General features: G+C 56.3%; 1 protein-coding gene across 2 annotated transcripts in view; it reads right to left on the bottom strand.

Annotated features, from left to right (window-relative positions):
- ZC3H3 (zinc finger CCCH-type containing 3) overlaps positions 1-27,300 on the bottom strand; it is an 88,646-nt gene that overhangs the window by 1,812 nt on the left and 59,534 nt on the right. The window contains exons 5-11 of one of the 2 annotated variants that reach the window (XM_045453413.1): positions 25,389-25,576; positions 20,545-20,587; positions 20,298-20,459; positions 20,151-20,220; positions 17,979-18,110; positions 1,487-1,671; positions 453-519 (exon numbers count right to left, since the gene is read on the bottom strand). In XM_045453413.1, the coding sequence (XP_045309369.1) occupies positions 453-519; positions 1,487-1,671; positions 17,979-18,110; positions 20,151-20,220; positions 20,298-20,459; positions 20,545-20,587; positions 25,389-25,576 (847 nt within the window). Of the gene's footprint in view, positions 1-452; positions 839-1,486; positions 1,672-17,978; positions 18,111-20,150; positions 20,221-20,297; positions 20,460-20,544; positions 20,588-25,388; positions 25,577-27,300 lie in introns of both variants that reach the window. The other variant, XM_045453412.1, reaches the window with a different exon arrangement.

Genomic DNA, 27,300 nt, shown 5'->3' with positions numbered 1-27,300 from the left:
AAAGGGTCGTTTGCAGCCATAAAATCCTCTTTTCTCTCCTAAACAAGGCTGAGTGGAGCCATTTACCAAGCCCCAAACGTTCATCGGGGGAGAGGGAACATCTGTTCTCTCCAGGAGTGTGCGGTGATCTTCCAGAACAAATTAACAGAAATGGGCGCTTTCTAATTAAATCAGCCCTCGGCTGGGGTGGCCTGTGCGGGCGGCCGCCACTGCGCTCACACCTTGGCCAGCTCTGTCCCCGTGGGCCCGAGGCGCACCCCTGCCAGCGGGGGGGGGGGGGGGGGGGGAGGAAGGGGGGGGCGGACGCGGCACCATCAGCGCCCAGCCCATGCAGGGCGCTCACGAACCATCCGGGCCACACCTGGGAGTCCTGACCCGGTGGGGCTGTGGGAAGCACTGAAAGAGAGCCCCCGGCCGTGCCACGCCGGGCTTCAAGGGGCCAAGTTGCCTACCTGAGTCCTTAGTTGGGGGGCTCCTGGGGGTCCGGGCCCTGGGCTGGCCTCCTGGGCTCGGCGAGGACTGCAGGGAGATGAAGGAAGGCAGCTTGGAGAGGCTGCTGGAGCTCATCGCCGCAGAGGCAGCCTCCTCCCGGAGAGACAGCTCCTCTTGGTCCAAGGACAGGGAGGGGGAAGGAGGGGTGGGGGAGGAGGGGGAGAGGGGGGAGGAAGAGGAGGGGGTGGAGGAAGAGGAGGGGGAGGAGGGAGGCTTTGCTGACAGGGGAGAGCCCGAGGCTGCAGCTAACACCCTTGGGGAGGAGGGAGGGGAGGCTGAGCCAGCAGCCACGGAGGTGGGGGAGCTGGGCGTCTGTCTGGTGGGGCGCTGGGCAGCCGAGGACTTCCTGTGGGAAAGGAAGGGGAGCAGAAGTGTGAGGGTGGGTGGCTGCCCGGCAGGGCTGGAGTCCGGAGGGCACTAGCCGACCAGCTATGTGGCACCTGTCCCAGCAGCCACCGGGCGTCGCCATCCAGGTCTGAGGCCAGCCCTCGGCCCCAGAGGGCAGGCCGGTGACGACAAGGGGCCTCTGGCCTGAGGCAGCTGGGGTGAGCCTGGCCGGTGAGCCCTGGTTCCCAGTGACCCTGCCCTCACCTGCCACAGTCCACTCACGGGACAGGTGAGCACATGGGGCCCCAGCCACGAGTATCACCCAGAATCTTCCCTTTCCTGGGGAGTGGGAGTGGGTAGCTGAGAAGCCACCACCTTCCTCCATGGGACAGGGACTGGGCATTCCCACATAGGCTGGTCCGGGCCAGGGATGTCCTTGGCTCTGTCCAGCCTGGAGGTGTAGGGTGGGGCACCTCTGGAGGTCACTGGATCCTCAACTTTGAACTGAGGTTTTTTTTGGGTCTGAAGCTCTAAGGGCTGGGATGGGGTGTAGGGTCTCCCCATGAGGATGGTCTCCCAGCGTGAGGAGGGACTGCTTCCGGAACCCCCCCCCCCCCCCCCGCCACTGTCCCAAGCTTACACACACAGCACCCACTGGCCCCGTCACCTGGGTCCGTGGCTGGAGGCGGCCTTGCTCTTGGGTGACGTGCTGCTGGGCTCCGGGGCCGGGGCTGAGGCCGCCCGCCGGCCAGGGCGCTTCTGGTTGCGGTGGAGCAGCTGGCACTGGGCGCCCCGGGGGCAGACGCCCCTGCGAGAGAAGTCGGGGCACAGCAGCGTGTGCTTCTTCTTGCACTGCGGGGGGGAAGAGGGCAGCCGGGTGAGCAGGTCAAGGCCTCTGCACCAGGCGGGGCGGCCCTGCCTGCTCAGTCCCCCGGGGCCCGAGGGCCAGAGACTTCCTGCTGGAAGGCTGAAACCCCCAGGCCAGAGCAGCCTGCGCCCCCACCCACCCGTGCCCCCTGGGTGATCAGAAGGGCCCTGGGCTGGACTGAGGGCAGGGACCGGGCTGGCCCAGGGGTCTCCTAGGCTGGTATAGGAATTCTCAGGCCACTAATCCCCTCTCTGGACCGCAGCACCCCATCCTGGCTGAAGATGGAGACGTGGGGGGAGGCTCAATGCGTGGAGGACCTTATGCATGGGGTTTAGGCTCCAAGCCCAGGGGTGCCCAGGTCGGCCGAGGCCAGCCGCACACCCGATCCACCCCACCTGTCACGGCGGCTAATTATACTCGGCTTGGGACGCGCCATCCAGCAGGTGCTCCGTGAGGCACGGGGCCTCAGCTCCGCCCACCAGGCCCACAGGGAGCCAGGAAGCCCCTGCCCATGGCCAGTCTTAGGGGGCACAATGGGGGGGTGTGTGTGTGTGGAATGTAGCAAGTGTCCCTCGTGTTGGACCAGCCACCGGGAGAGACACTGTCCTGACAGGACCCACTGCAGGGGCCCCGCCAATCCGCCCAGAGCCGAGTTTCAAGCAGCCAGGCCGCAGTGCTCACACCCAGTCCGGGAGGCTGTGTGCTGGCTGAACCACTTGAAAATATGTGGCAACAGCTCTGAAACCTGCCTCTTGGAAGCCCGTCCCCGGAGCCCTGGACCTGGTCCCTGCTCCCAGCACCCAGGACAAAGAGCCTGGCTGAGGACCCCGCGGAGTGCGTGCCCGTTCTCTGAGCACAATCTGGGCACTGGCCCCATTCAGGCCCCACACCTGCCCCTCGGCTGCCACCAATGGACTGGAAGCCCCTCACGCTCATGCCAGGGGGCTGGAGCTGGTGGGGCCATCTGGGCAGCAGGACCCCCAAACGCACACTTGCACCCCCCTCCCAGCTAGCCCCCCCTGCCCTCGAGAGAAGGCTGATGTGTGCTCGCTTGCTTTCAGGACACAGGGTCCTGAAACGCAGGGGCCCTGCCGCCGTGGGTTCCGCTCTAAGACCAGGAGAGTACAGGGCACTGGTGTACCAGGGCAAGGGCGGGCGGCGGGCCCTTCTGCAGGGGAGTGGTGGGTGGAGAGAGCCTGGCACCAGACAAGAGATGACCCGGATGCCGAGTGCATATCGGGGGGCAGCCGGCGGGCGGCTGGGCCCATGCTGTCCCGTGTGGAGACCACGAGCCACACGGAGGCTCCAAGCCACGGCGGTGCTGCGGGCTCGGCAGATAAGGGTGAACGTAAAAGGCCACACCGATGTCTCCTCCGTGACTGTGTGGTGAAAGGTGTGACGGGTCGGGTTAATACAATTCATTTCACCTGCTCTGCTTTACTCTTCTAAGGTGGCCACAAGAAAACTCAGAATCTCACGTGTGGCTCACATCTGGCCTACTGGATGGTGCTGGTCTGAGCTGGCCCCCTCCCTGGGACAGCCACACCTCGAGGGTCGAAGGTACAGAATGTTCCCAAACCATCCACAGGCCGTCAAGAAAGGAAAATGATGGACAAAAAGACTCAGAAACACACTGGACACAAACGGAGTCTCCAATTTCAAAGGCCGGACATCTTCGTCCAGACCAAGCCCACAGATGCGGGAGCAAAGCCAAACAACCACGCAGGAGCCCCAGAAAACCCCCCAAAGGCCTGGAAATGAAGAAACACGCTACTAAATTCTCCACGGGTCAAACAAGAAATCACGGAAATGAGGTAACGGTGAGAACTGGGCGCCAGTACTGAGCCACGCGTCAGGAGCAGCTCCCGCGCCGGGAGACAGGTCGCAGCCTGCAGGCTTCTGTCAGCAGAGAGGCTCCTGCTCGACACGCGGGGACAGCAGAATGGCCCAAACCCAGCAGAGGGAAGGAAACAGAAGGTAAAAACAGAAAGGAAAGAAATACCAAAAGAGGGGCAAACCCAAGAGAGCCGAGAGTTGGTTCTCTGAAGAAATGAACCAATTTGTCCAACAAGACGGACTGGGAGACGAAGAGGTCAGCACAGAACACGAGGAAGGACAAACGGGCCGTAGCTGGTGACCCTGCTGAACAACAAAACGCTACCGATACAACATCAAGAAGAAACTTTACACGAATGAACTTGAAAACACAGATGAAACTGACAAATTCCAGAAAAACTGTCAAGAAAAAAATAAAACCTGGACAAATACTCCTATGGCCATAAAGGCATGTGAACCAGTAGTTAAAAAATAAAGCAAGTTCCAGCCCAGGGTTTTCCTGGAAGTTCTACCAATATTCAGTGTACTACCCAACCCTGCAGGAACTGGTCCACAGAACAGGGATGAGAGGACGCTCCTCAACTCGGTGACAGGGCTGGGGCACTCCTAAAAACAAAACCTGACCGATGAGATCACAAACGACCAGAGGCCATTTGCACTCATGCCTGAGGGTTCAAAGGTCACACACACATTATAAACAAATGGGAGTCCTGCCGTATCCTGACTAACAGACCAGGACTAAGATGAGTGTGCCTCAAGGATGCAAGGTTAGTTTAACATTAGAAAATCAACAAGCAGAATTTTGCACATTAACAGACTCAACACATGGGATCATATGATCACCTCAACAGCTACAGAAAGTATTTAATAAATCCAGCATGAATTCAAAGTTTAACAGATTACTGATTGGATGGTACTTTCTTAGCTTAATATAAAGGGTTTCTGAGAAGAATGTTCCAAAAGCATCACTTGTCACAGGGAAAGGGTGGAAGCCCACTCCCATCACTGGTACATGGTGCTGGGGTCATAGCCAGAGTAGAGACAAGAAAAAGAAAGAGAAGAAGTTTGAACTCAAAGGAGGGAAGAAATGGCCATTATTTGCAGAAGATACATTTCTTTAGGAAAACCCAAAAGAATCTATGGATAAATTATAACAATCACTAATACAGCTCAGCAAGGTTCCTGGAAACAAAATGAATATAAAGAATTCCACATCTAGATACCCATGAACGTTCAGAAAATAAGAATTTTTAATTTGTTATTTATAAAAATAATAAAAGTGACAAATAAATCTAACAAAGGTACAGAAGAACTTTGGTAAAAGGCAGCACACGAGTGGCCTACATAAGAGCCAGATGCCCGGCTCACTCACGGGCCGGCAGACAAGGGCCAATTCTCACCAAACCGAGACAGAGATTCAGGACAATCTCCATAAAAATTCCAACTTTTTATTTTATTTTTTTAACCTACATTGGATCTACAATATATTTCTGGAAGGAAAAAGGGCAAGGAGAGTGAAAACAGCTGTGGAGAAGAACAAGGTGAAAGAATCTATGACCAGGAATTACCGCGAAGTTCAAGTGATCCCGGAGCACCAGCCGGCTCAAGGGTACATAAGGAACAGGGCAGGAAGCCCGCCTCGCGGCGCTGCCTGCAGACCCCGGGGACAGGGACAGACGGCCCTGGGCCCGACCCTACAGCACAGCTGTCCCAGGCGGGACTAGAGGGGCCGGGCCCACATGTGAAAGGCCGGCCTAGGGGCTCGGGGAAGGAGGAGGATTTCTCCCGCAAGACACAGATGTGCAAACCTTCACCACCGATAAAGTCATTTCCATTAAAATTAAGAACTTTTGTTCTTCAAAATAACACCACAAAAAAGGAAAAAAACTAATTACAAAGAAGATAATTGCCATTTATATGACTGACAAAAGATTAACGTCCAGAATGTTTCATATTTATGTATTTTTATGTTCATATTTAGATTTTATAAATTTCCTGTGAATCCACAAGAGGAAACCAACCCAGAGGAAAAACGTCCCCACCCTCACTTAAAAAAAAAAACAAAAAAAAAAAACAAAAAAAAAACCAGGGGGCGCCTGGGTGGCCTAGTCGGTTGAGCGTCTGACTTCGGCTCAGGTCATGATCTTGCAGTCTGTGAGTTCGAGCCCCGCATCGGGCTCTGTGCTGACAGCTCAGAGCCTGGAGCCTGCTTCGGATTCTGTGTCTCCTTCTCTCTCTGCCCCTCCCCTGTTTGTGCTCTCTCTCCCTCTCTCTCTCAAAAAATAAAATAGGCATTTAAAGAGAAATTAAAAATTTAAAAAACCCCAACAAACCCCACCTAGTTTTCAGAAAGGGAGGCAGAAAAGGTTCAAACGCAGGGAAGGCATTTTGCCTCATCAAATCCAGTAAAGGCAAATTAAAAAATGCAATGAGGTAACCTTTTGTCCTTCAAACGGTCAAAAAGAAAAACAGAGGTTGAACGTCACCAAGTGCGGGCAAGAAAACTGGTCTATGAGTGTGAACGGGCAGAAGCCGCCTGGAAGCCATCTCAGTTGTCCACCACAGCAGACCAGTGCCCTCCAGACCCGGGCCAGGGCCTTGCCAGTGACGCGCTACAGCCCCGATCCCCGCGGGCCAGAGGCGGAGCCTGCATCACGCCAGCCTGCCTTCCGGCCTGCCTTTGGTGAAGCACATTCCATTTCACAGGGGTGAGGCCATGAGAGGCCATGAGAACCGACCGCACTGCCCACCTGTGCTTGCCCCCACAGTCACCGAGGGGCTCCCAGGGTCCCTGCTCCCTTCCCAGGCCCCGGCCCCACCGGCTGCCTGCTCCAGGCCAGACAGGACTGCAGAAGAGCTGGTGCGGGAGGGACAGGACTCGGGTGGGCTGGCTCGGCCCAAATCTGCCACCTAGCTCGTCCACGGCAGCCACCAGCCTTCCCACCCCTCCCGGGTCGTGCCAGCCCATCTCCGTCCTCAGACTGCCACCCCGCTCTCCAGGGGGCCGGGTCCCACCTCCACCGCCAGCAACACCAAAGAACCGGCTCATCAGTCCTGTCCCCAGTGACTCACTGGCTTCCCTCCCACCCTCCAGAACCAAAGCCACCCCTTCCCCACCTTGGAGACAGTCCCACACTCCCCTCCCTCTCCACCCCTCCTTCTCGCTGTACCTTCTCGAAGGCATCTACCTCATCCATTCCCTGGCTATTTAGGTTAAGGTCTGCCTCATTCACTCAGTCATTCACCCCCAAATTGGTGACCGAATCCAATGTGATATCCTAGAACAGAAAATGGAAATTGTGGAAGACCGGGTAAGGTGCAATCAGAGCCTGGACTCAAGCCGGGAGCAATACGCCCAGTGTTACCTCTCTAGTTTTGATGGTCGGGTGCTGGTTGTGGTGAAGGTTCAGAGCAGGGGGCCGGGGGAAGGGTGTGTGGGGATTCTGCACCATTTCTGCAGCTTTTGGGTACATCCACAATTACTACAAATGACAAGTTTATTAAACACGGTAAATGACTGTCTGTGCTGGGCTCTGACGTCTACACACGTGACAAGGACAGGAAGACTCTGAAGGTGGACAGAAGGCTGTTGGGGGCCCACGGACCTTCAGATCCAGGATTTCCTTCCTGCCTTGCTGGGGTGGGGCCAGAGTAGGCCCTGAAGAATCAGGGCTGCGGGGCCCTTTCCCCTCCCAGTGGAGATCAAGTGGGGAACCTGGATTTCCATCTGTACTTGGCAGGGGTGCGTCACCACCTCCACTCCCATCCCACCCCTGGTGTCGCAGGAAGCCAGCTGAAACAGAAGGTTTAAACAAGATCCAGACCCCTGTAACAGCCAACATGTCCAGGTTTCAACAGAAAAGGACTCAGCATACTGGAAAAAGGTAAGACCTCAGACTGAATGGAATTGCAATTGCAGACAATCAGCGCCTGTCGGGATGAGACTGCAGAGGTGTTGGGCTTATCTGATGAAGAGTTTAAAGGAGCATGATAAATGTGTTTCTTTTCTTTATTTTTAAGATTTTATTTTTAAGTAATCTCTACATCCAACGTGGGGCTCGAACTCACGACCCCAAGATCGAGAGTCACGCGCTCCACCGACTGACCCCGCCAGGCACCCTCATAAACGTGTTTCAACAAGCAATTAAAGACATGCTGGAAACGATGACAATATAGAAAGTCTCAACTAAGAAAAAGAAGATGTAAGATAGGACCAAATGAAATTTTAGAACTGAAAAGCACAATAACCGAAATAAAAAAGACTCCTGTAAGGGCTCAACAGCAGAAGGGAGGCACAGAGGAAAGAGTCAGTGAATCAGAAGACAGAGCAACTGAAATTAACCAATCTGAGTGACACAGAGCAGACTTTAAAACATGGATGGTGCCTCAAGGGCCTGTGGGAACACAACTCTCATGCATCCAGAGCTGTGGAAGGGAAGAAGAAAGAACTCAAGAGTAATGGATGAAAATGTCCCAAACTTGGCAAAAACCATAAGCCTACAGATTCAGAAAGCTGAGCGAACCCCAATCAGTAAAAAGCAAAGAAATCCATGAAACCCTGCATCATAGTCAAACTTGTAAAAGCTATAAAGAATCCTCCAAGCAGCCAGAGAGAAGTGACACTTCTTTACCTGTGCAGGAAAGTTCAAATGACAGTGGATTTCTCCTAAAGCACCATGGAGGCCAGAGGAGGCGGTATAACATTTACAAGAGCTGAAGGGGCAGAACTATCGGCTCAGAATCTCATATTCAGCAAAAATAGCCTTCAAGAATGTGGGGGAAATCCAGACATTCTCAGATGAAGGAAAACCAAGAAAATTTGTCACCAGCAGATCTGCCCTAAACATGACTATAGACATTCTCTAAACAGAAAGGAGACGATAAAAGACAAGCCTTGGAGCGACAGGAAGGCAGGCCAAGATAACCAAACCACGGGTAAACATACCAGACTTTCCTCGAGTCTCCTGAATTATGTTTGATTACGGAAGCAAAAATTATCAGTGTCTGTTGTGGTTCTAAATGTCTGTAGAGGACACATGTAAGGTGGTTATAGACGGGAAGGGTAAAGGGACATAAAGGAAGGTGAGGTTTCTACACCAGTAGACTGTGATAAGTTATGGATACACAACACAATGCCTAGTGCAGCCACTAAAAAAGCTACAGAAAGATGTACACACTTGAAAGCACTACAGATAAATCAAAACAAAATTCTAAAATTGTTCCAGTAACCCATAAAAAGACAGAAATGAAAAGTAGAACAAAAAACAGAAACCAACAGAAGTCAAATTGCAGACTGAAGCCCTACCATAGCAATAATCACATTAAGTGTAAATGGCCTAAATATACAAATTAAAAGATTGGCAGAGTAAATTTTAAAACATGACCCAGTTATCTGCTGTTTATAAGAAAGTTACTTCCAATGCAATATTATAGGTAGGCTTAAGGTAAAAGGATGGAAAAAGGTATATCATGCAAACATGGATCAAAAGATAGCAGGAGTGGCCACATGAATACCACCTGAAGCAGACTTTAGAGTAAAGAAAATCATAGAGAGACATGTTTTTATGCCATGTCCAATGTGGGGCTTGAACTCAACAACCCTGAGATCAAGAGCCGACCCTGAGATCAATGGTCGGCTCTGAGATCAAGAGTCACGTGTTCTACCGACTGAGCCAGTCACCCCAGAGAGACACATTTCATACTGATAAAAGGATCAATCCAACAAGAAGAAACAGCAATCCTAAATTTACATGCACCAAATAAAAGAGCTATAAGATACATTTTTTTTGTTGTTGTTAAAACCCTCAGAAAGTTTTACATTTTATTTTATTTTATTTTATTTTATTTTATTTTATTTTATTTTATTTTTTGAGAAAGCGAGACAGAGCACAAGTTGGGGAGGGGCAGTGAAAGACGGAGACAGAGAATCCAAGGCAGGCTCCAGACTCTGAGCTGTCAGCACAGAGCCCGATGTGGGGCTCGAACTCACAAACCGCGAGATCATGACCTGAGCTGAAGTCGGACGCTTAACCGACTGAGCCACCCCAGGCGCCCCTATAAAATACATTTAATAAAAACTGATAGATATGAAAGGAGAGACAAATCCAAAATGACAGATGGTGACTTCAACATCAGTCTTCCAACAATTAATGGAAAGTCAGGAAGGACATAGAAGAACTCAAAAGTGCCTTTCACCAGCAAAATCTAATCGCCATTTATAAAACTCTCCACTTCACTCAACAAGACTGGAATACATATTCTTTTCAAGTGCTCACAGAATATATACTAAGATAAAGCATATCCTGGGCCATACAACAAGGTCCAAGAAACTTAAAAGAATTAAAATCATACAGTGGTATTCTTTACCACTACAGACTCAAATTAAAACTCAATGACAGAGGGGCACCTGGGTGGCTCAGTCAGTTAAGCAGCCAACTCTTGATTTGGGCTCAGGTCATGATGTCACGGTTCGTGAGTTCAAGCCCTGCTTTGGGCTCTGCACTGTGTCAATGCAGAGCCTCCTTGGAAGCTTCTCTCCCTCTCTCTCTCTCTCTCTCTCTCTCTCTCTCAAAATAGATAAATAAACTTAAAAAAAAAAATGACAGAAAGATATTAGGAAAATCTCCAAACACTTGGAAATAAAACAATAACCTGTGGATCAAAAAGAAAGTCTCGAGGTGGTGGCGGCGGTGGTGGTGGGGGGGGGGGGGTGCGGTGGACAAAAACGAAAAAAACAACAAACAAGAAACAACCAGAACTAAATGAAAATACATCTCAAAACTGGTAGGATTCAGCTAGCTAAATTCATATACAAGAGGAAAAATTCCAGGGGCACCTGGGTAGCTCAGTTGGTTAAGTATCTGACTTCAGCTCAGGTCATGATCTCATGGTTTGTGAGTTTGAGCCCGTGTTGGGCTCTGCGCTCTCAGTGCAGAGCCCGCTTCATATCCTCTGTCTCCCTCTCTCCCTGCCCCACCCCTGTTCTTTTCTCTCTCAAAAATCAACAAACATAAAAAAAAAAGGAAAAACTTCAAATCAATAGTCTAACTCCCACCGTCAGACCCTAGGGGGGGAAAAAGAGCAAAATAAAACCAAAGCAACAGAAAGAAACAGTAATGATAAGAACAGAAGTCAATAAAACCAAAAAGAAAAAAAAAAAAAAACAATAAGAGAAATCAATGAAACAAAGAGCTGGCTCTTTAAAAAGATCAATAATATTGACAAACCTCTGGCAAAGCAAAGAAAAAAGATAAAAGTCACAAATTTCCAATATCAGGAATTAACAGGGATCACTACAGACCCTGCAGACATCAGAAGGATAATTAGGGCATACTTCGAACAACCCTACACACGTAATTTTCACAACTTAGATGAGATGGACCAATTCCTAGAAATACACAATCACCAAAACTGACTCAAGAAGAAAAAGAAAATCTGACTAGCTCTATATATAGTAAGGAGATCGAATCAGTAATCAAAAACCTCCCAATAAAGAGAAGCCCAAGACCAGAGGGCTTCCCTGGTGAATTCTACTAAACATGTGAAGAAGAACCAACACTTACTTTTCTCAAATTCTTCCAGAAAACGGAAGAGTAAGGAATTCTTCCTAACAACAAACAGCCAAACAATCTGTGAAGCTAGTTTTACCCTGATACCACAACCAGACAAAAATACCACAAGAAAGCAAGCCACAGATCAATGCTCGTCACAAATACAGATACAAAAATCGTCAACAAAATACTAGAAAGCTGAATTCAGCAGTGGGATGCTCAACATACAAAACCCAGCCAATGTAACTGTGATTTGAGGTGGTCGGTATGCCTGATTGGCCACTTTGGTAGAATTTAGGAAGAAAAAAAACCGCATGATCATCTCAATTGATGCAAAAAAGATCTGACAAGATTCAACACCTTTTATAATAAAAACATCAAATAAACTAGGACTAGAAAAGGAACCTCCTCAATAGGATAAGAATCATACCTGAAAGCCCACAGCTACCATCGTACTAACTGCTGAAAGAATGAAAGCTTTTCCTTTAAGATGAAGAACAAGACAGGGATGCCCCCTTTTGCCACGTTTATCTAACACAGTGCTAGAAATTCTAGCCAGAGCAATTAGGCTAAATAAATATTAAAAACATAGGGATGCCTGGGTGGTTCAGTTGGTTAAGCATCCAACTTTTGATTCTGGCTTGGGTCATGCATGATCTCATGGTTCATGGGACTGAGCCCCGCACTGGGCTCTGTGCTGATGGCACAGAGCCTGCTTGGGATTCTCTCTCTCTTTCTGTCTCTGTTTCTCTCTCTCTGTTTCTGTCTCTTTTCTTGCTATCTCTCTCCCTCTCCTTTTCTCTCTGCCCCACCCTACTCATGCACTCTTTTTCTCTCTCTCTCTCTCAAAATAAATAAATAAAAATTAAAGAAAACACACATACACGTGTATGTATATACATATCAAACCTAAATTTAAAAGGAAGAAAATTATCTGTTAGCAGATGACATGATCGTATGTATAGAAAACGCTAAACAATCCACAAAAAATTGTAAGAGCTAATATATGCATTCAACAAAACTCTGGAATATAAAATCAACACACACATAAAATCAACGTATCACAACCCACTTATAATGAACAATCTAAAAAAAAGGAAATTAAAAAATCAATTTTCCATTTACAGTAACATCAAAAAATGTAAGATCCTTAGGAATAAATTTAACCAAGGAGGCAAGAGATACACTAAGAAAACACTGCTGAAAGAAATTAATGAAGGTCTAAGTTAATGGAAAGACATCCCATGTTCGTAGACTGGAAGACTTCCTATTGTCCAGATGACAATACCACCCAGAGTGATCTACAGATACAATGCAATCCCTACCAAAATCCCAAAGGCCTTTTATAAAATTTATTTATTTTTTTAATGTTTTATTTATTTTTGAGAGAGAGAGTGAGCAGGGGAGGGGCAGAGAAAGAGGGGGACAGAGGATCTGAAGTTGGGCTCTGCACTGACATCAGTAAGCCCAACCTGGGGCTCAAACTCATGAACTGTGAGATTGTGATGTGAACCGAAGTTGGACACTCGACTGAGCCCCCTGAGCGCCCCCCAAAGGTCTTTAAAAAACAAATAGAAAAGTCCATCCCAAAATTCATATGGAGTCTCAAATGACCCCAAAAGGTCAAAATAATCTTGGGAAAGAAGAACAAAATTGAGAAATTTACATTTCCTGGCTTCGAAAATTACTATAAAGCTACAGTAATCAAAATACTTGCTTCGGGACAGACACCGAGACCAATGGAACAGGACCCAGCACCCAGAAACGAGCCACCATGTATATGATGAGCTGAATGTCAACAAGGGTGCCAGGACCACTCAAAGGGGAAGGTGCACGGCTGTCCACAAGCGGAAGACCGACGTTGGGCCCTCATCTCACACTACACACAAAAATGGACTCAAAATGGTCAAAGACCTGCATTTCAGGACTAAAACTATTAAACTCGTATTAAAAAACCACAACCACAACCACAACCACAACATGGGGAGAGGCTTCAGCGACATCAGGTTGACAAGTATTTCTCGGATATGACATCAAAAGCATAGGCAATAGGAAGAAAATAAAGTGTTCTCAATCAAGGAGAAACTTTTGTGCCTCACAGTATACTGTCAAGAGAATAAAAAGACAGAATGGGAGAAAACAGTCATAAATCCTCTCCTGGTAAGGGTTTGATTTCCAGAACATAAAAGAAGTCCATAGCGGGGCACCTGGGTGGCGCAGTCGGTTAAGCGTCCGACTTCAGCCAGGTCACGATCTCGCGGTCCGTGAGTTCGAGCCCAGCGTCGGGCTCTGGGCTGATGGCTCAGAGCCTGGAGCCTGTTTCTGATTCTGTGTCTCCCTCTCTCTCTGCCCCTCCCCCGTTCATGCTCTGTCTCTCTCTGTCCCAAAAATAAATAAACGTAAAAAAAAAAAAAAAAAAAAAGAAGTCCATAGCAACAGCGAAACACCCCAAACAACCCCATTCACAAGTGGGCAAAGGAGCCGAACGGACATTTCTGCAAAGAAGATGCACCAACGGTCAGCAAGCTGACAAGACGCCCCCATCATCAGTTGCCAGGGGAAAGCAGACACTCACGAAGGTGGCTTTTAGGAAAAGGGGTGAGGCCAACAAAGCCTTGGTGAGGATGCGAAGAAACAAGAACCCGACACACTGCTGGTAGGGACGCAAAACAGCACAACCAGTATGGCGGTTCCTCAGGATGCTAAACACACAACTGCCGCACAACCCTGCGGCTCCACTCCTGGGGGTCCCCTCAACGGAAGCGAAAGCAGGCATCTGAATGGACGTTACGTGACAACATTCGCAGCGGCGTCGGCGACGGTATCCAAAAGCCACAACCCAAGTGTCCATCCCAAGACGAATGGACAGAGGAGTGGCCCAGGCGTCCCTGGGATGTTACTCGGCCACGAAAAGGAGGGAAGCACCGACAGACCGCACTGTGCATGAATGTTGACAACATTGCGTGAAGTGAAAGAAACCAGACACAAAAGGACACACACCGTATGACTCCACTTACATCCGGTATCTGAGACCAGGAGGATTCACGGAGACAAAACGTAAATTAGTCAGCGCCCAAGGCCCAGAGGGAGTAATGGGGGGGGCACCCCTGAACGTTTACAGTTTCTGTTTGGGGTGACGGAGAAGGTCTGGGAATAGACACTGGTGACGGCTGGGCAATACTGTGAATGCGATTAATGCCACTGAATCATACAGACAGAAATGGCAAATTTTATGTTATCTTTATTTTACTGCAATCAAAAAAAATGAATGACGTAACATACTAATACCCACTGCACTGTAACTTAAATAGGTGAATTGTATGCTCTGTGAATCAGATGTCAAAGCTGTTGGAGACCAGATGGAGGGGTGGCGATGCGTCTAGCATCACGCGCCGTCAAGAAAACGCAAAATGCAACCACGTGAGAAGCCACCTCCCGCCATCAGCAAGGCCGAAGCCGCAGGACAGGTAGGGACGGGTGGTGGCAAGGACGTGACAGAAGGAAGCCCTCATCCGCTCCTGGTCGGAACGTGGACTGCCGTGGCCATGTTCTCGGGAAGTCCAACCCGCAGTCGCCACGTGGCCCAGCAAATCCACCCCCGGGTGTCTACCCAAGAGACACCTGTGCACACCTTTCACAGCTGGACTGTTCCAAATGGCCCCCGGCTGGACACAACCCAAATGTCCACCCACTGACTGACGAATGCCACGGTGTGGTCCAAGCACAACGGAGCAGCTTTCAGCCACAGAAAGAACACAGGCCTGATCTAGCCCACAATGCGACAACCCTCAAAATCATGTTAAAAGAGGGGCGCCACAAGGGGCGCCGGGGTGGCTCGGGTGGTTGAGCGTCTGACTCTTAGTTTCGGCTCGGGTCATGATCCCAGGGTCGTGGGATAGAGCCCCGTGTCAGGCTCTGCGCTGACCGTGTGAAGTCTGCTTGGGATTCTCTCTTTCTCTCTCTCTCTCTGCCCCTTCTCCACTCACTCCCTTTCTCAAAATAAATAAACGTTAAAAGAAGTTAAAAAAAAACTTTTTTTTTTTTAATTAAACCTCCCCCCCCGCCCCCCCCCCCCAAAACAAAAACGTAAAAGAAGCCAGGGGCACCTGGGTGGCTCAGTTAAGCATCAGGTCATGATGCCAGGGTCGTGAGATCAAGCCCCGTGCTGGGCTCCATGCTGAGTGTGGAGCCTGCTTGAGATTCTCTGTCCCTCTCTCTCTCCCCTTCTCCCCTACTCTCTCTCTCTCTCTCTCTCAAAAAACAAAGAAACAAACAAACAAACAAAACAAAAAAGGAAGGAAAGAAGCTGGACAAGAGTCTATGTGTTCGCAGATTTCAATATATGAAATGCCCAGGAACACACGAGTTTGCGGAGAGAGGAGGTAGGTTCCTCGTGCCTGGCAGGAGAGGGGCGCGGGTGGGACTGACTATGGACGGCAGAAGGGCTGCTGGGCGACGGACACGTGCGTCCTAAACCTGGATTCTGGCAAGCAGACTGTGTACTTGCAGCGGGGGAACCAGGTGATGTGTGCACTGGGCCTCAATAAAGCTGGGCTTCAATACATTTTTCTTAACGTTTATTTAGTTTTGAAGGGGGAGGGCGCAGAGAGAGAGGGAGACACGGAACGCGACGCAGGCTCCGGGCTCCGAGCCGTCAGCACAGAAAGCTGAGTGGAGACAGGGGTGGTTTCACGGGTGGTTTTGGGGGACAGGACCCCCCGTGTGGAAGAAAATTAAGTGATGTCCTACCTCACACCACAGCCAAGTCAGTGACACCTGCTCTTGCCCCAGGCCTACTCGGAAGGGGGCAGATGGGGCCTTAATCACCACAGTCCCCCAGACCCTCGAGACCCTCATTAGCCCAATCTTGCCGAACAGGAAACTGAGGCCCTGCAGGATGAAGGGGGGGGGTGCGGGGAGGGGGGCCAGGGCCTGAGCCCCTGCCCCAGGGCCTCCCTCAGGCCTCCCACACTGTGGCCTCAAAGCTGAACCCAGGAGGAGGATGGAGAGGGTCCCAGTGGCCCCGGGAGGGGGCAGGTCCTGGAACAGGACGGCAGGGGGATGGTGGAAGGACTCTGACCCACACACACCGGACAGATTTCAGCCTAAGAACAGTACGCCAGCAGAGTCAATCGCTGATGACAGCCATGCAAACTCAGCCTGTGACTCTGGAGCCAGAGGACACGAGAGCTTCTGTGAGGCAGGGCACATCAGGAGACAGGAGGGGCCGTGGTGGGAGTGTCCCCAGCAACTCAGCTGATTGCCAGGAGCCCCACAAGCAGGCCGGGCACCCCACGCAGGCCGGGCCCTGACACACAGGCTGGGCACTGACGCACAGGCCGGGCACCCCACGCAGGCTGAGCGCTGACGCACAGGCCAGGCACTGATGCACTGGCCGGGCACTGACACACAGGCTGGGCACCCCATGCAGGCCGGGCACTCACTCTCTCTCTCACACACACACACACACACACACACACACACACACACACACACACACACACGTTACCCAGAGAGAGGACAAGCAGGGCACCTTGGCTGATGCTAGGTCGAGCGGCCGTGGGGACCCACCACTGGGACCGTGGAGAGACAACCCACTGCGACCCCATGTCGTCTGGCTAGTGCATCCTGAGCGAAGGCAAGGGGTCAGACCAAGGGCCCGGTCGGCGGGGCGGAGGCTGACCTCTGAGCTGTCCAGAGCGGCGGTGTGGCCCCCAAAAAGGGAAGGGAGCAGAGATTTACTCCCGGCCTAAATTATTCACAAGAAAAGGGAGCGCGCCTCTTTAACAAGCCGTGGCTTTATGAAGCAAGGTTAACAATTTCACTTGATTCAGTGGAATATTATAAACTCTCTGGGGCCCATTTGAGGACTTGTACTTCAGGCACAAGGCGACGACTCAGCACTTTTTATATTATTTAGAGAATAAAATTAACCCTCACCGGCCCAGGCTGCTGCCGCTCCTGCCGCTGGATCTGGCCTGCTCAGCGCTTTCCCCCATATATAATTACAAGCTGCTATCCATCATGTGGCAGCCACAGCACCGACACGCCGAAAGGGACACAGTAAGCACTTCCACTAACAGCAGCAGAACTTAAATATCACTTTGATACTTTCATTTAAATTGGAATATCTTACAGTAATCACGCACAGCCTCCGCGGGGGTCCTGCCACCGCACCCCAGCCCACCCGGCCCTGGTCTGAGCCGCTCCCAGGCCCCGCCCCATGGGGCGCGGCCTCTCCACCAGGGTTCTGGGGGTCCTTCAAAGTGACCCACCAGCTGCGGGTCAGGTCCCCAGGTTTGCCAAGCCCGGCCCGGCCTGGGCCCTGGCCTTGCGGCAGGAGGGAGAGGACGCGGGGAGGGAAGGGGCACGGGCCCCGCGGTGTGAAACGCACTGACGCGCGCTCCCCTTGCCCAGGCCCAGTCCTGCTGCCCTGCCCACCGGCGGTCCCCAGGAAGTCCCAGCTCCAGTGCCCCCACAGTCCAGACTGCAGGTCTCAGCACTGGCGAGGAGGCTCCCTCTCGGGGCACCAGGGGCTAGAGAGGCCCGTCCTGGGGTTCCCAGCCCAGGGCACTGCTGCCCTGGCAGGCCCGGGCCACAGAGAAGAGGAGGGGCTCCTTCTGGAGAGCGGGACGGAGCCGGGGTGCTCAGCTGCCGGGGAGCCCCAGCACAGCAGCCCCTCGCCGACAGGTGAGGGCAGCAGCAGTGATGGGCCCGAACACAGGAGGCAAAGCAGGCGCTAGCCTGCGGGTGGCCCTTGCGACCCAGTTCCCTAATCCCTTCACACTGGCCCCTTCTACCCTCGCCACCCTGGGGTTCCATGCGCTCCAAGGAAGGCTCGGAGGAGCGTGGCTGGTCCACCGCTGGGGGCTGGGGGCTGCCGGCCACCCTCCCGCGCCCCTCACCTTTGCGCCCAGTGGGCAGTAGCCTTTGAGAAAGTCCGTGCAGACCTCCGCCTTCCGGGACACGTAGACGTGGCTGTACGGACAGTTGCTGTTACTGCAGATCCCCTTCAGAAAGTACGAGCACACGGGCATCTGTGGGGGCAAGGGAGCAGGTGGTGAGGACCCGCAGGCCCCTGCAGCACCTCTGGGCACACGGGCCCCGTCTGCCCGGTACTACCACAGCGCCTGTCCAGCCCTCCATCAGGCGCCTGCCCCCCTTTACAGGTAAGGCAGTGGGTCCCCCCTGAAGGACCGACCGCCTGGGGCTCCGAGGCCAGGCACGAGCCGTGCGGAGACTGTGGCTGGAGACCGCACCCCCAAGGGAGAAATGGGACACGCAGTGCTGGCCAGCACCTGAGGCCAGGCCAGGTGGGGGCTGCCAGCCCTAAAGGCAGACAGACCCCTGGCTTCCCCAGAAGGCAAGGCCGCCGGGGCAGGGCACAGGCGAGGATATCCAGGCGGGGCTCAGGCCCAGATGTGCTGTCACCTGAGCCTGTCACCTGCTCTGAGACGGCCCCAGTTTCCAGGCAGTGGGGCCGTGGTGGGATAGGCGTCTAAAAGCGCAGGGGCTGGAGGGTCAGGGGGAGACAGAGCACGGGGGCTCTAGGTAGAGCAGTGGCCGACAGGGCCCGGAAGGTCCAGCAGATTTCCCCACTGCTTGGGCACCTGGCAGCACCTGTGGGCCGGAGGCCTGACTCCACCCAGGGAAGCCTGTGGAGGGACTCTGGGGAGGCAGGCAGGTGCCCCGGAGCAGCCTGGGCTGCGCTGACCACAGGCTGGCACCGCGGAGGCCTGGCAAGGGGCCTGGCTCCAGTGCCCCGGAAACCAGCAGGTGAGCCCAGGGGGACCTGGGGTGGGTATGGAGTGGGCAGCCTGGGCAGACCCGTGTGGCCCAGCACCCCCCGGCCCCTGGGACACAGAGAGGCGGCCCACTTTCTCCCCATAGGGGGAAACCGAAGCCTGAGGGCCAGCAAGGAGGGGTCTCTGATCTTGCCCACCCTGACCTCTGCAGTTGCCAGGCAACTCTTCTCTGGGGCCCCTCCCCGGGCCACCTCCTGGGCCGTCTGGTCACCCCCTAGGGGGTCTCCCCACCACCTTCGGCAGGCCTGTTGACCCTCCAGGGGGTCTCTCTGGGACATCTCCTCTCTTCTCCTCTCCTCTCCTGTCGGACCCGCCCCTCATGCACCCCACCGCAGCCCCCGGCCCCCAGTCGGTCTCCACCAGCTGGCACTCCGGGGTCTGGTGCCGGCCTGCCAGGGGCCCCACACAGGAGCCTTGCGGGGTGGGGGGCAGAGGGGAGGCCAGTGAGGGAATGAGGGAGAAAGCAAAGAAACAAAGGGTGATTTAACGTGCAAGAGTTTATTTTTAATTGTCTTTTAACTGCAGCGCACGGGGGAGAAGGGCCGGCCCGTTTGGGGCTGCTGGTGGTGCGGCTGCAGACAATTCCCTTAATGTGGCTTTTGATATAGAGCCCAAATTAGCTCTAATAAAAAGGGATAATAAAGCCAACTCTCACAGCCAACGGAGCCCCTCCTAGCTGTCAGCACGGCCGTTACCGAGAGGAAGCTGCATCCTCGTTTCAATTAACCTTGTTTGCACCCACCACGTCCACACAAATAACAATAACATTAATTCAGGGCGCTCGTGCGGGCGCCCACATCAGACAGCTCGGAATGTGCGCCAGCTTCGGAGCCGGAGCTAATGAACCTGAAACTCGACGTGAATTTCCAAATTGCTCACAACAGAGTTTCGAAGCTCTATTAGGGAGAAAAATGCTGATTCTCTTCAAGTTCCTCAAGGGGAAAAGCTGTTGTAGCGGCAGCAGCCTCGGCCCGACCCCGCCTCCCCTAACCTTGCCGCGGCCCCAAAGCAGGGTGGGGGGCTGAGAGGGGTTCCCCGTGCTCACTGAGGCCGAGGGGAGGGGCCCGGGACGGAGGGGCCCAGCGGTGCACCTGCCTGTCCTCCTCTGCCCTTCCTTCCGGCACACCTTGCCTCAGCCCGCTGCTGGGCACCCACCCCAGGGGGGCGGCTGGAGGCCGCTGCTCCTGGGCACGTGGCAGCGGTGGCCACACAGCTGGCTCCTGAGCCGAGACCCGTGGGGCAGTGCCTGCGGGGGGCACGGGGGGGGCTCACCTTCTCCTTGGACACATGGTGGGAGAAGGGGCATGTCCCGTCTGTCTTCTTGCACGTGCCCCGGAGAAACCTGTGCAAATGAGAGGAACAGGGTCAGAGGGGCTGGCGTGGGCAGGGACCTCTGCGGCCCCCGCCCCAGAGGCTCACCTGGTGCACACGGCCACCTTGTCGGGGTCGTGGATGTAGGGACAGTGCTCGCCGTGGTTGCACCTGCCGAAGCGGTTGTAGTACATGCAGTATTCCTGCTGCTGCTTCCGCCGCCGCTGCCTCGCCTGCCGGACGATGGCCAGGCTGCGTTGCACGGCCCGGCTGTGGACAGGGCGGAGGTGCGTGAGCCCAGGGGACCCCTTCACCCCCATCCCGTGAGCCCCGAGCCCAACCCTGAGGGACGTACCTGGCCAGGGAGCGGCTGCAGCTGCTGGCAGGGTCCAACCGGCCTGTGGGGCAAGAGGCCGGGTCACGTCAGGCCCGCGGGCAGCTGGCTCTCCTGCTCCCCACCAACCTACTGGGCGCAGCTCCCCCCTGGGCCCCGCTCTCGGCTCAGGCACTGCTGCCTCCCAGGGAAGACTGCCTGCCCTCCTGGCCGGGGGCAGGGGCTGGGGCTACGAGACCTGAGTGGGGTCCAGAAATTCCACCTGGCTTCACAGTAGCCACTAACGATTCTTATGAATTTAAAGGATTAAATGAAAATATAATAGTAAGTACGTGGCCACAAAGCCTGACGTCCTCACTCCCAGGCTCTACAGGGACGTACGTGCCAACCTGGGCCTACACAGGCCCCGGACAAGCACATCCGGCCCGGAGGCCTTCGTGGGCCATGGCGGGTGCCCACTCCCCCAAACCCTAAGTGCAAAGACCCGTCAAGTCCTCTCTGAGGTCACTGACTGTGGCCCAAAGGGGAGCTGTTCATGAAGTGAACGGTGGTGATGAGAAGGGAGCAGGTGACAGGATGCTCAAAGCCAGGGGACAAGGGGCAGGTGGGCAATGTCTGTCCTGTGCAGGCAGAGGGCAGGAGTGCAGACTGACGTACAGCCCCCTGCTTCCCTTTTGTGGATGAGGTCACTGCCCCCCAGGACCAGGGTGGGCCGGGCAGGGCCCAAGACCGCTCAGATGTTCCTCAAACACGCATGTGAACCTTCCCAGATTCCATTTCCCACAGGCAGCTGCTGAAATGGATCCGGTGGCAAGAGGCAGAAGTGACATCACTCAGAAATTCTAGGGACTTGAGGCAATGACAAAGCATCCCAGGCTTAAAAAGGGATGTCCCCAAGCTGCCTGGCTCTGAGCCGCCCCCATCGGAGCTGCATGGGAGGCCTGGGCAGGTGGCCCTCCAGCCACCCAGAGGCCCCTCCCTCGGCCTCCCCAGGACGACCTGTGCCAGGACCCGCTCGGCTCAGTCCCGTCCAGAGTTCCAGACCCGGTCACGCAAGCATTCTGACACTGCATGTGGCCCCCGGGCTGGACCTTCAGGCACCCCCTTCCACATCTAGCCTGCTGCCAAGCCCTAACCACTCAGTGGACACTCCACACAAACACTCCATGTGCCCTCTCAGGGCCACCGTCCCCTGACCAGTGTCTGCCCCTCTCTGAGCCTCGGTCCCCTCAAGCTGAAGCGGGGTGGCTCCAGGGCTGCGTGGTGAGACCCCCACTGAGAAGGAACTTCTTGGCCCAGGGGCCCAGGCCCAGGGGCTGGCCGAGACGGGAACGGGGCCGGTTCTAGAGCAGGGAGTGGGGAGCAGGGCGGAGAGGAGCTGGGCGGCCCGGGGCCACAGCGGAGTCCCGGCTCCCCAGCTGGGGATGCAGGTCCCGGGGTACCGGCTGGAGGCCAGTCCAGGTGGCACGGGGTGCTCGCACACCTGCCCGCCCCGGGGATGGCGGAGTGCAATCTGATCGCTGCTGGGAGCGCGGCTTCCCGGGCTGCCACCCAGGCTGCCGGTGCCTCTGTGGCGCCATCTGCTCCTGCCAGGGCCCACGGTCAACATGTGTCTGCCTGTCAGGCCTGGTGTCTGAGGGGGCGGGGCGGGGAAGGGACAGGTTTACTCCCCTTTCCGTGGTTTGCTCTTAAAAAGATACCAGTGTGGGGCTCGCAGCGGGAGGCACTGTTCAAACCCCGAGCGGTGCTAAAACATGCACATAAAGCAGCTGCTGGAAAAGATGCCGCGAGGCGCTGCGGGCGCTGCAGGGTTCGGCTGAAAACTGTCGGCAACCGCGGAGCAGGCGGTGCCCAGCCTTCCGAGAGCTGCACTGCCGGGGATCTTCCCAAAATAGACCCGGCGAGCTTGGCATCGCGGCCCCACCCCTGCCAGCCCCCACCGGGCAGCGCCTCCCCCTTCACAGGCCAGCGAGCCCCGGCAGGGGCTCTGGGGTCAGAGGGAGTGGCCAGGCAGCACAGCCAGCTTCTGCAGCCCCGTGGCACCCCGGCTGGCCTGGCCATTCCCAGGAAATCGTGGCCCTCGGCGGAGGGGGCCCCAGGAAGAGGCATCCGGAAGGGAGGCAGGCAGCGGGGTGGGGCCTTGGGTGCGTGGCTCCCAGCCCTCTCTTGTGCCCTCTTAGCACAGGGCGGGGTCAGCAGGTCACAAATGACTGGATAACCTGCCCAGGGGTGTGTGGTGGCTGACGAGCAGCAGGGAGCCTACCCCAGTCTGCCTCCCTCGGGGAGCTGGGGGCCGGCCCCGCAGCCTAGGCCGGGGGAGGTGGCTCTGGCAGACACACTTGGGGCCTCTGCTCCACGGCAGGGACCAGCGGGCTCTTGGGTCCGCGACGTACGCCAGGCCTGGTGGAGCACGAGCCGCAGCCCACACCCGGGTGCACCCAGGTCAGGGGCCAAACCACACAAGGAGAGGCCCCCAGGGCTGGGCCCTGCGGGTGGGCAGGCCTGAGAAGCAGGAGGGAAGTCCGTGGTCACTGGGCTCGGGGGGAGGAGGGTGCCCTCCACCTTCCCCGTGGCTCGGGGGACCCCAACCAGGGGCCAACACTGTCCCAGAGAGGCCCAGCAGCTGGGAGCCAGAGTCAGGACGGGGGCGGGTTACCTCCCTGCCGGGGTTAGAGTTCTGCTGACAGAAAAGGAGAGATTTCTTTCTTTGATTATTATTCGTCTAAGCAGGCCACTGGCCAGCGGGAGCTCCTGCAGCTGGGGGCGGCCTACCTTCTCCACAGCAAGCGGTCAGGGGTCCGGGTGGCTGGAGCTGGAGGCGGCGGCGGGGGGGGGAGGGGCACGGGGGGGGTCCTCGGTGGGTTCTGGCTCCAGCTCTGCCTCATACCCGGGACACGCCACCCAGTGGTCTGCGTTCCAAGTCCCGCCTCCGGCCCCCGCCTGCCCTGAAGTTGGGGTTGGGGGGGGCTCCCGGGACCCTGCCTGCACCCTGAGGCCTGCGTCCTCTCTTTATGGCCCGAGGCCAGGTGGCCGGGACACCCGGCGCGGTGAGGCCGTAGCTCTATCCCGCTCTGTGTCCCGAGGAGACTGGAATGCTGTGTGGCTGTGCACTTGCAGGGGCATGGGCTCAGCGAGGCGCCTTCCGCAGTGAGACGACACAGGACAGCCGTCTGCTCAGGTGTGGTGCAGCCTATGCCGGGAAGGGAGGGGGAGCCCCACAGCCCCTTCTGCTCTCTGCTCTCCCACCTCAAGGCGGCGGGCGGCCAGGGGTCTCCCGGGAGCTCTGGCTCGCCTCTCTTGTTCCCTCCCTCAAGCGGCTGCCACGCAGCACAGACCCGCCTCTTCCTCTCTGCCTCCAGGTGCCCCTCCTCCCACCATGGACTCGAGGGGCCGGGTGGTGGGTGCGGCCCCACCCCCAAAGGCCCAACCAGCCCGCCTGAGGTCAGGGCCCACGTGGAGCGGCCCACACGCAGCCCCAAACCACAACCCACTTCGGGTCCCTGCTGTAGACAGTGTGAATGCCAGGATGGCCAATGATGATGTCTGGTCGGGCCAGGGAGGAGTCCCTCACACCCGGTGTGAATAAGCAGCCCCCCGCATCACCGGGGCCGACAGGAGGTGAGGGTGCTGAGGAAATGTCAGCAGAACGGGCCTTATCGCTCGGGCCCAACCAGAATATCACTCCGCAGAAAGGCTGCCCAGCAGCCCTCTGTGGCTCCGTCCACCCCACACAGCAGCCCGGGAGGGACAGCCCAGAGAAGGACCGGCGGCCACATGTGGGGCCTCACAGACCATGAGCACGGATGCCATGGGCTGGCTGAGGGGGAGGAGGCTGTCTGCTCACCCACAGTGGCATGCCCTGGGGCCTGAGTCCCCAAAGGAGGCCCAGCCGAGGCTCTGTACCTGCTCCTCCGCTGGGCAGCTAGCTGAGGCCAAGGTGGAAAGGCCCTCAGATCACACAGCCCAGTCCCTTGAGAAAGGGATGGGGAAACTGAGGCAGAGAGACAGAGCAGAGCCGTGGCCTTCGGGCCCCCCAGTGCCTCTCCTGGGCAGCCCAGTGCACCTCGCCACCCACCCCCTAGTCCCACGTACAGAGGCCCTGGGGACACAGCTGGGCAGGGCTTCCGGGAAGGGCCCCCAAGCTACAGATGGTCCCAACGCCCGCCTCGCCCCTGGTCCAGGCCTCTTTGGGGGGTGGGGGCCAGGAGCAGCTGGGTCTCTGCAGGCCCCACACTGCCTGCAACCTCACCCTTTTTTTCTTGACAGAAAAGGATGGGGGTAAAATTGGACTGAAACCAAAATATTTTCTAGTTAATTTGTATAATAAGCGAATCCAAAGCATTTCCTTCTCCTCGGCCTGTTTCCCCAGGCTGCGGGGGCATGCGTGGTGGTGGCAGTGGCGGCTGCCTCCAGACACAGCGGGAGGCATTGCCAATGAGATTATGGGGCGCCGTGGCCCCAGGTGTTCGCCCGCCAGGACCGTGTTCACCATACCTGGCTCATCTCCTTTGTCCAGGAGCAAAACGTGGAAAATCAGGGCCCGCTCGGCCGAGCGAGAGGCAGTGCACGCGGGGGCTTCCCCAGGGGACGTGGGGGCTGAGAGGCCTCCCCATCCGTGCCCGGGCTGCTCCGGCTGCCCCGTCGGCTCCGACAGGGACGGCTATGGGGGCCCGGCAAGCACTGAAGGGGAAAATGAACTCCCGGCCCGGGCCGTGGCCCATTTGGGAAGCGCTCACGGGGATTGGCTCCCTGGGAGCATGGGGTCATGGGCGAGCCGCAGCAGCTGCCCACTATGGACGACGCGTGGTGGGGAGTCAGGAGCCAGACCCAAAGGCTTCCTGGCCCCCACCTCCGAGGAGCCTCACCTGTGCGCGGGAGGGGCCTGGTGGCGCCATCGCCGCCAGGCCGGCCGGAGGTCTTGGAGAGCTTGTTGGCCGACACCTTGTAAAGGACCCCTCCGATGCAGCGGTAGCCTTTGTTCCTCCACCGAGGGGGGCTGGCCTGTGCTTTCCCACCCCCGGCGGTGGGGCGCAGGCGATTCAGCACCAGAGACCTGCAGAGACAGAGAAATGCTCAGTCGGTCCGGCCCCAGCCGCCCGCAGTCCGTCACCCACTGTCCCCAACCCCACTCAGCCAGGCTGAAGGGGCACAGGTAGGGGACAAGTCTCCCCCTCCATCATGTATAGCGCTGCACGGGACCGTCCAGGCCCTGGCCTTCTGACAGCGTCTCTTGAGGGAGGTCCACTGCGGGGGGAAGGCTCCTGAGGTCCACACCAAGACTGGTGGCCGTCACCACTGCCTGGGAACATCTTCCCCCAGACGCTGCTCCAGCCCACGTCAGCCTGGCCTTTGGGACAGCAGGTGCTTTGGTGTCAGCAGGCCCCAAGGCCAGTCCTGCCCCGCCCCTCTATCCACCACACGAGAGCCCAGCATCGAGACCCTCACAGACCCCCACGCAGGCAAGCCATGTGGGGGAAGGACGGGAGATGCTAGAAGGGGTGTGGGACAGCCTGAGGGACTCGCTGAGTGGATGACCCGGGCAGGGAAGGCCCTGGTGGCCACCTGCCCACTCCTTCCCTCCAAACTCTCCTCCCACAGGGTCCTGGGCCCCGTCCTGCCAGAAACCGGCAGCCCCCGGGGAAGCCAAGGGCGGAGTGGATCGGGAGGAGGCCCTGGATGCCCCCACTTAGAGAGACATTCCCCTGCAGACACCACAGCTGTGGTGGGCGGCGGCCGCAGGCCCCCAGGCTGTTCTGGCCCACCCGCTCCCCGCCCCCCCAGGGGTCACACGGGCAAGCTGCCACCCAAATGAGGGGACAAGGGCCTCCCACCCAGGGCGCCCGGCATGGAGACTAGCCAGCTTCATGACTCCAGAAGGGTGTGGGGCCTTTCCCCCTCAGGACACGTTTCAGCAGCAATTTGTTTATGCAAATTGACCTTAATTCCATATTAGCTCAGGCTCTGCTCATAATGTTATTACCACCGAGCGTCCACACTGCACCCCGCTGGCAAATCTGGGGCTGTGAGTGCCGGTGCCTGCCAGCAGCAGGAGGGCATGGCGTGAGGAGGGTGGGCCTGGCCGCGGGCACCACCACCACCACCGGCAGCGGGGACCTGGTGAACAGGCCCAGAGCAGCGCCATGGTGCCTTCCCTTCGGGTTCTCCAACGTCCTCACGCCGCCACGCACCCCACGACCCTGCAGCTCCCTTTCCGGGCGGGGCAGGGTGGGGCGGGGCCTCCCGGCGGCACCCAGGCTGGTGGAGGGGTGGTGGCATCGCGGCTGGGGGGTTGACGCCACCCTCACCACATGGCCACATGGCCCCATGGCCCCCTGGGCCTTGGTCTCTTTGCAACTCGGGGGTGATTCTCGCCAGCCAAAGCCTCTGAGGACACGTTAGACGGATCCTGTGCGCAAGCGAGCCGAGCTCAGGAGACCCACAGCTTCAGTGTGAGGACAGGCCAGGCAGCGAGGGCCGAGGACACCGCAGCCCGACGGCACTTAACCCAGTTTCCCTTAATTAAAACTCAAGTTCACAGACACCAATCTTGGGAAAAAGTCCTGCCAAGGGACCGCGGCCGGCCTGGCTCGTGCCATGCGTGCCCTACAGGCCCCAGCTGTCCCTGCACAGGGTACATCTTGGCAGAAAGAGGGCAGGGTGGGGGGGGGGTGTCCTCTGGGGGGAGAAGACAGACCTTCAGGCTTTCCTCAGACCCTGGGGCCCCAGCTCTACCCACCCTGGTCTCGGGGTATCGATGTGTCCAGTGAGTACCTGCCT

The sequence above is a fragment of the Leopardus geoffroyi genome, chromosome C3, assembly GCF_018350155.1.
Source record: "Leopardus geoffroyi isolate Oge1 chromosome C3, O.geoffroyi_Oge1_pat1.0, whole genome shotgun sequence".
Classification (NCBI taxonomy): domain Eukaryota; kingdom Metazoa; phylum Chordata; class Mammalia; order Carnivora; family Felidae; genus Leopardus; species Leopardus geoffroyi.
This window is presented reverse-complemented; position numbering and strand designations above follow the sequence as displayed.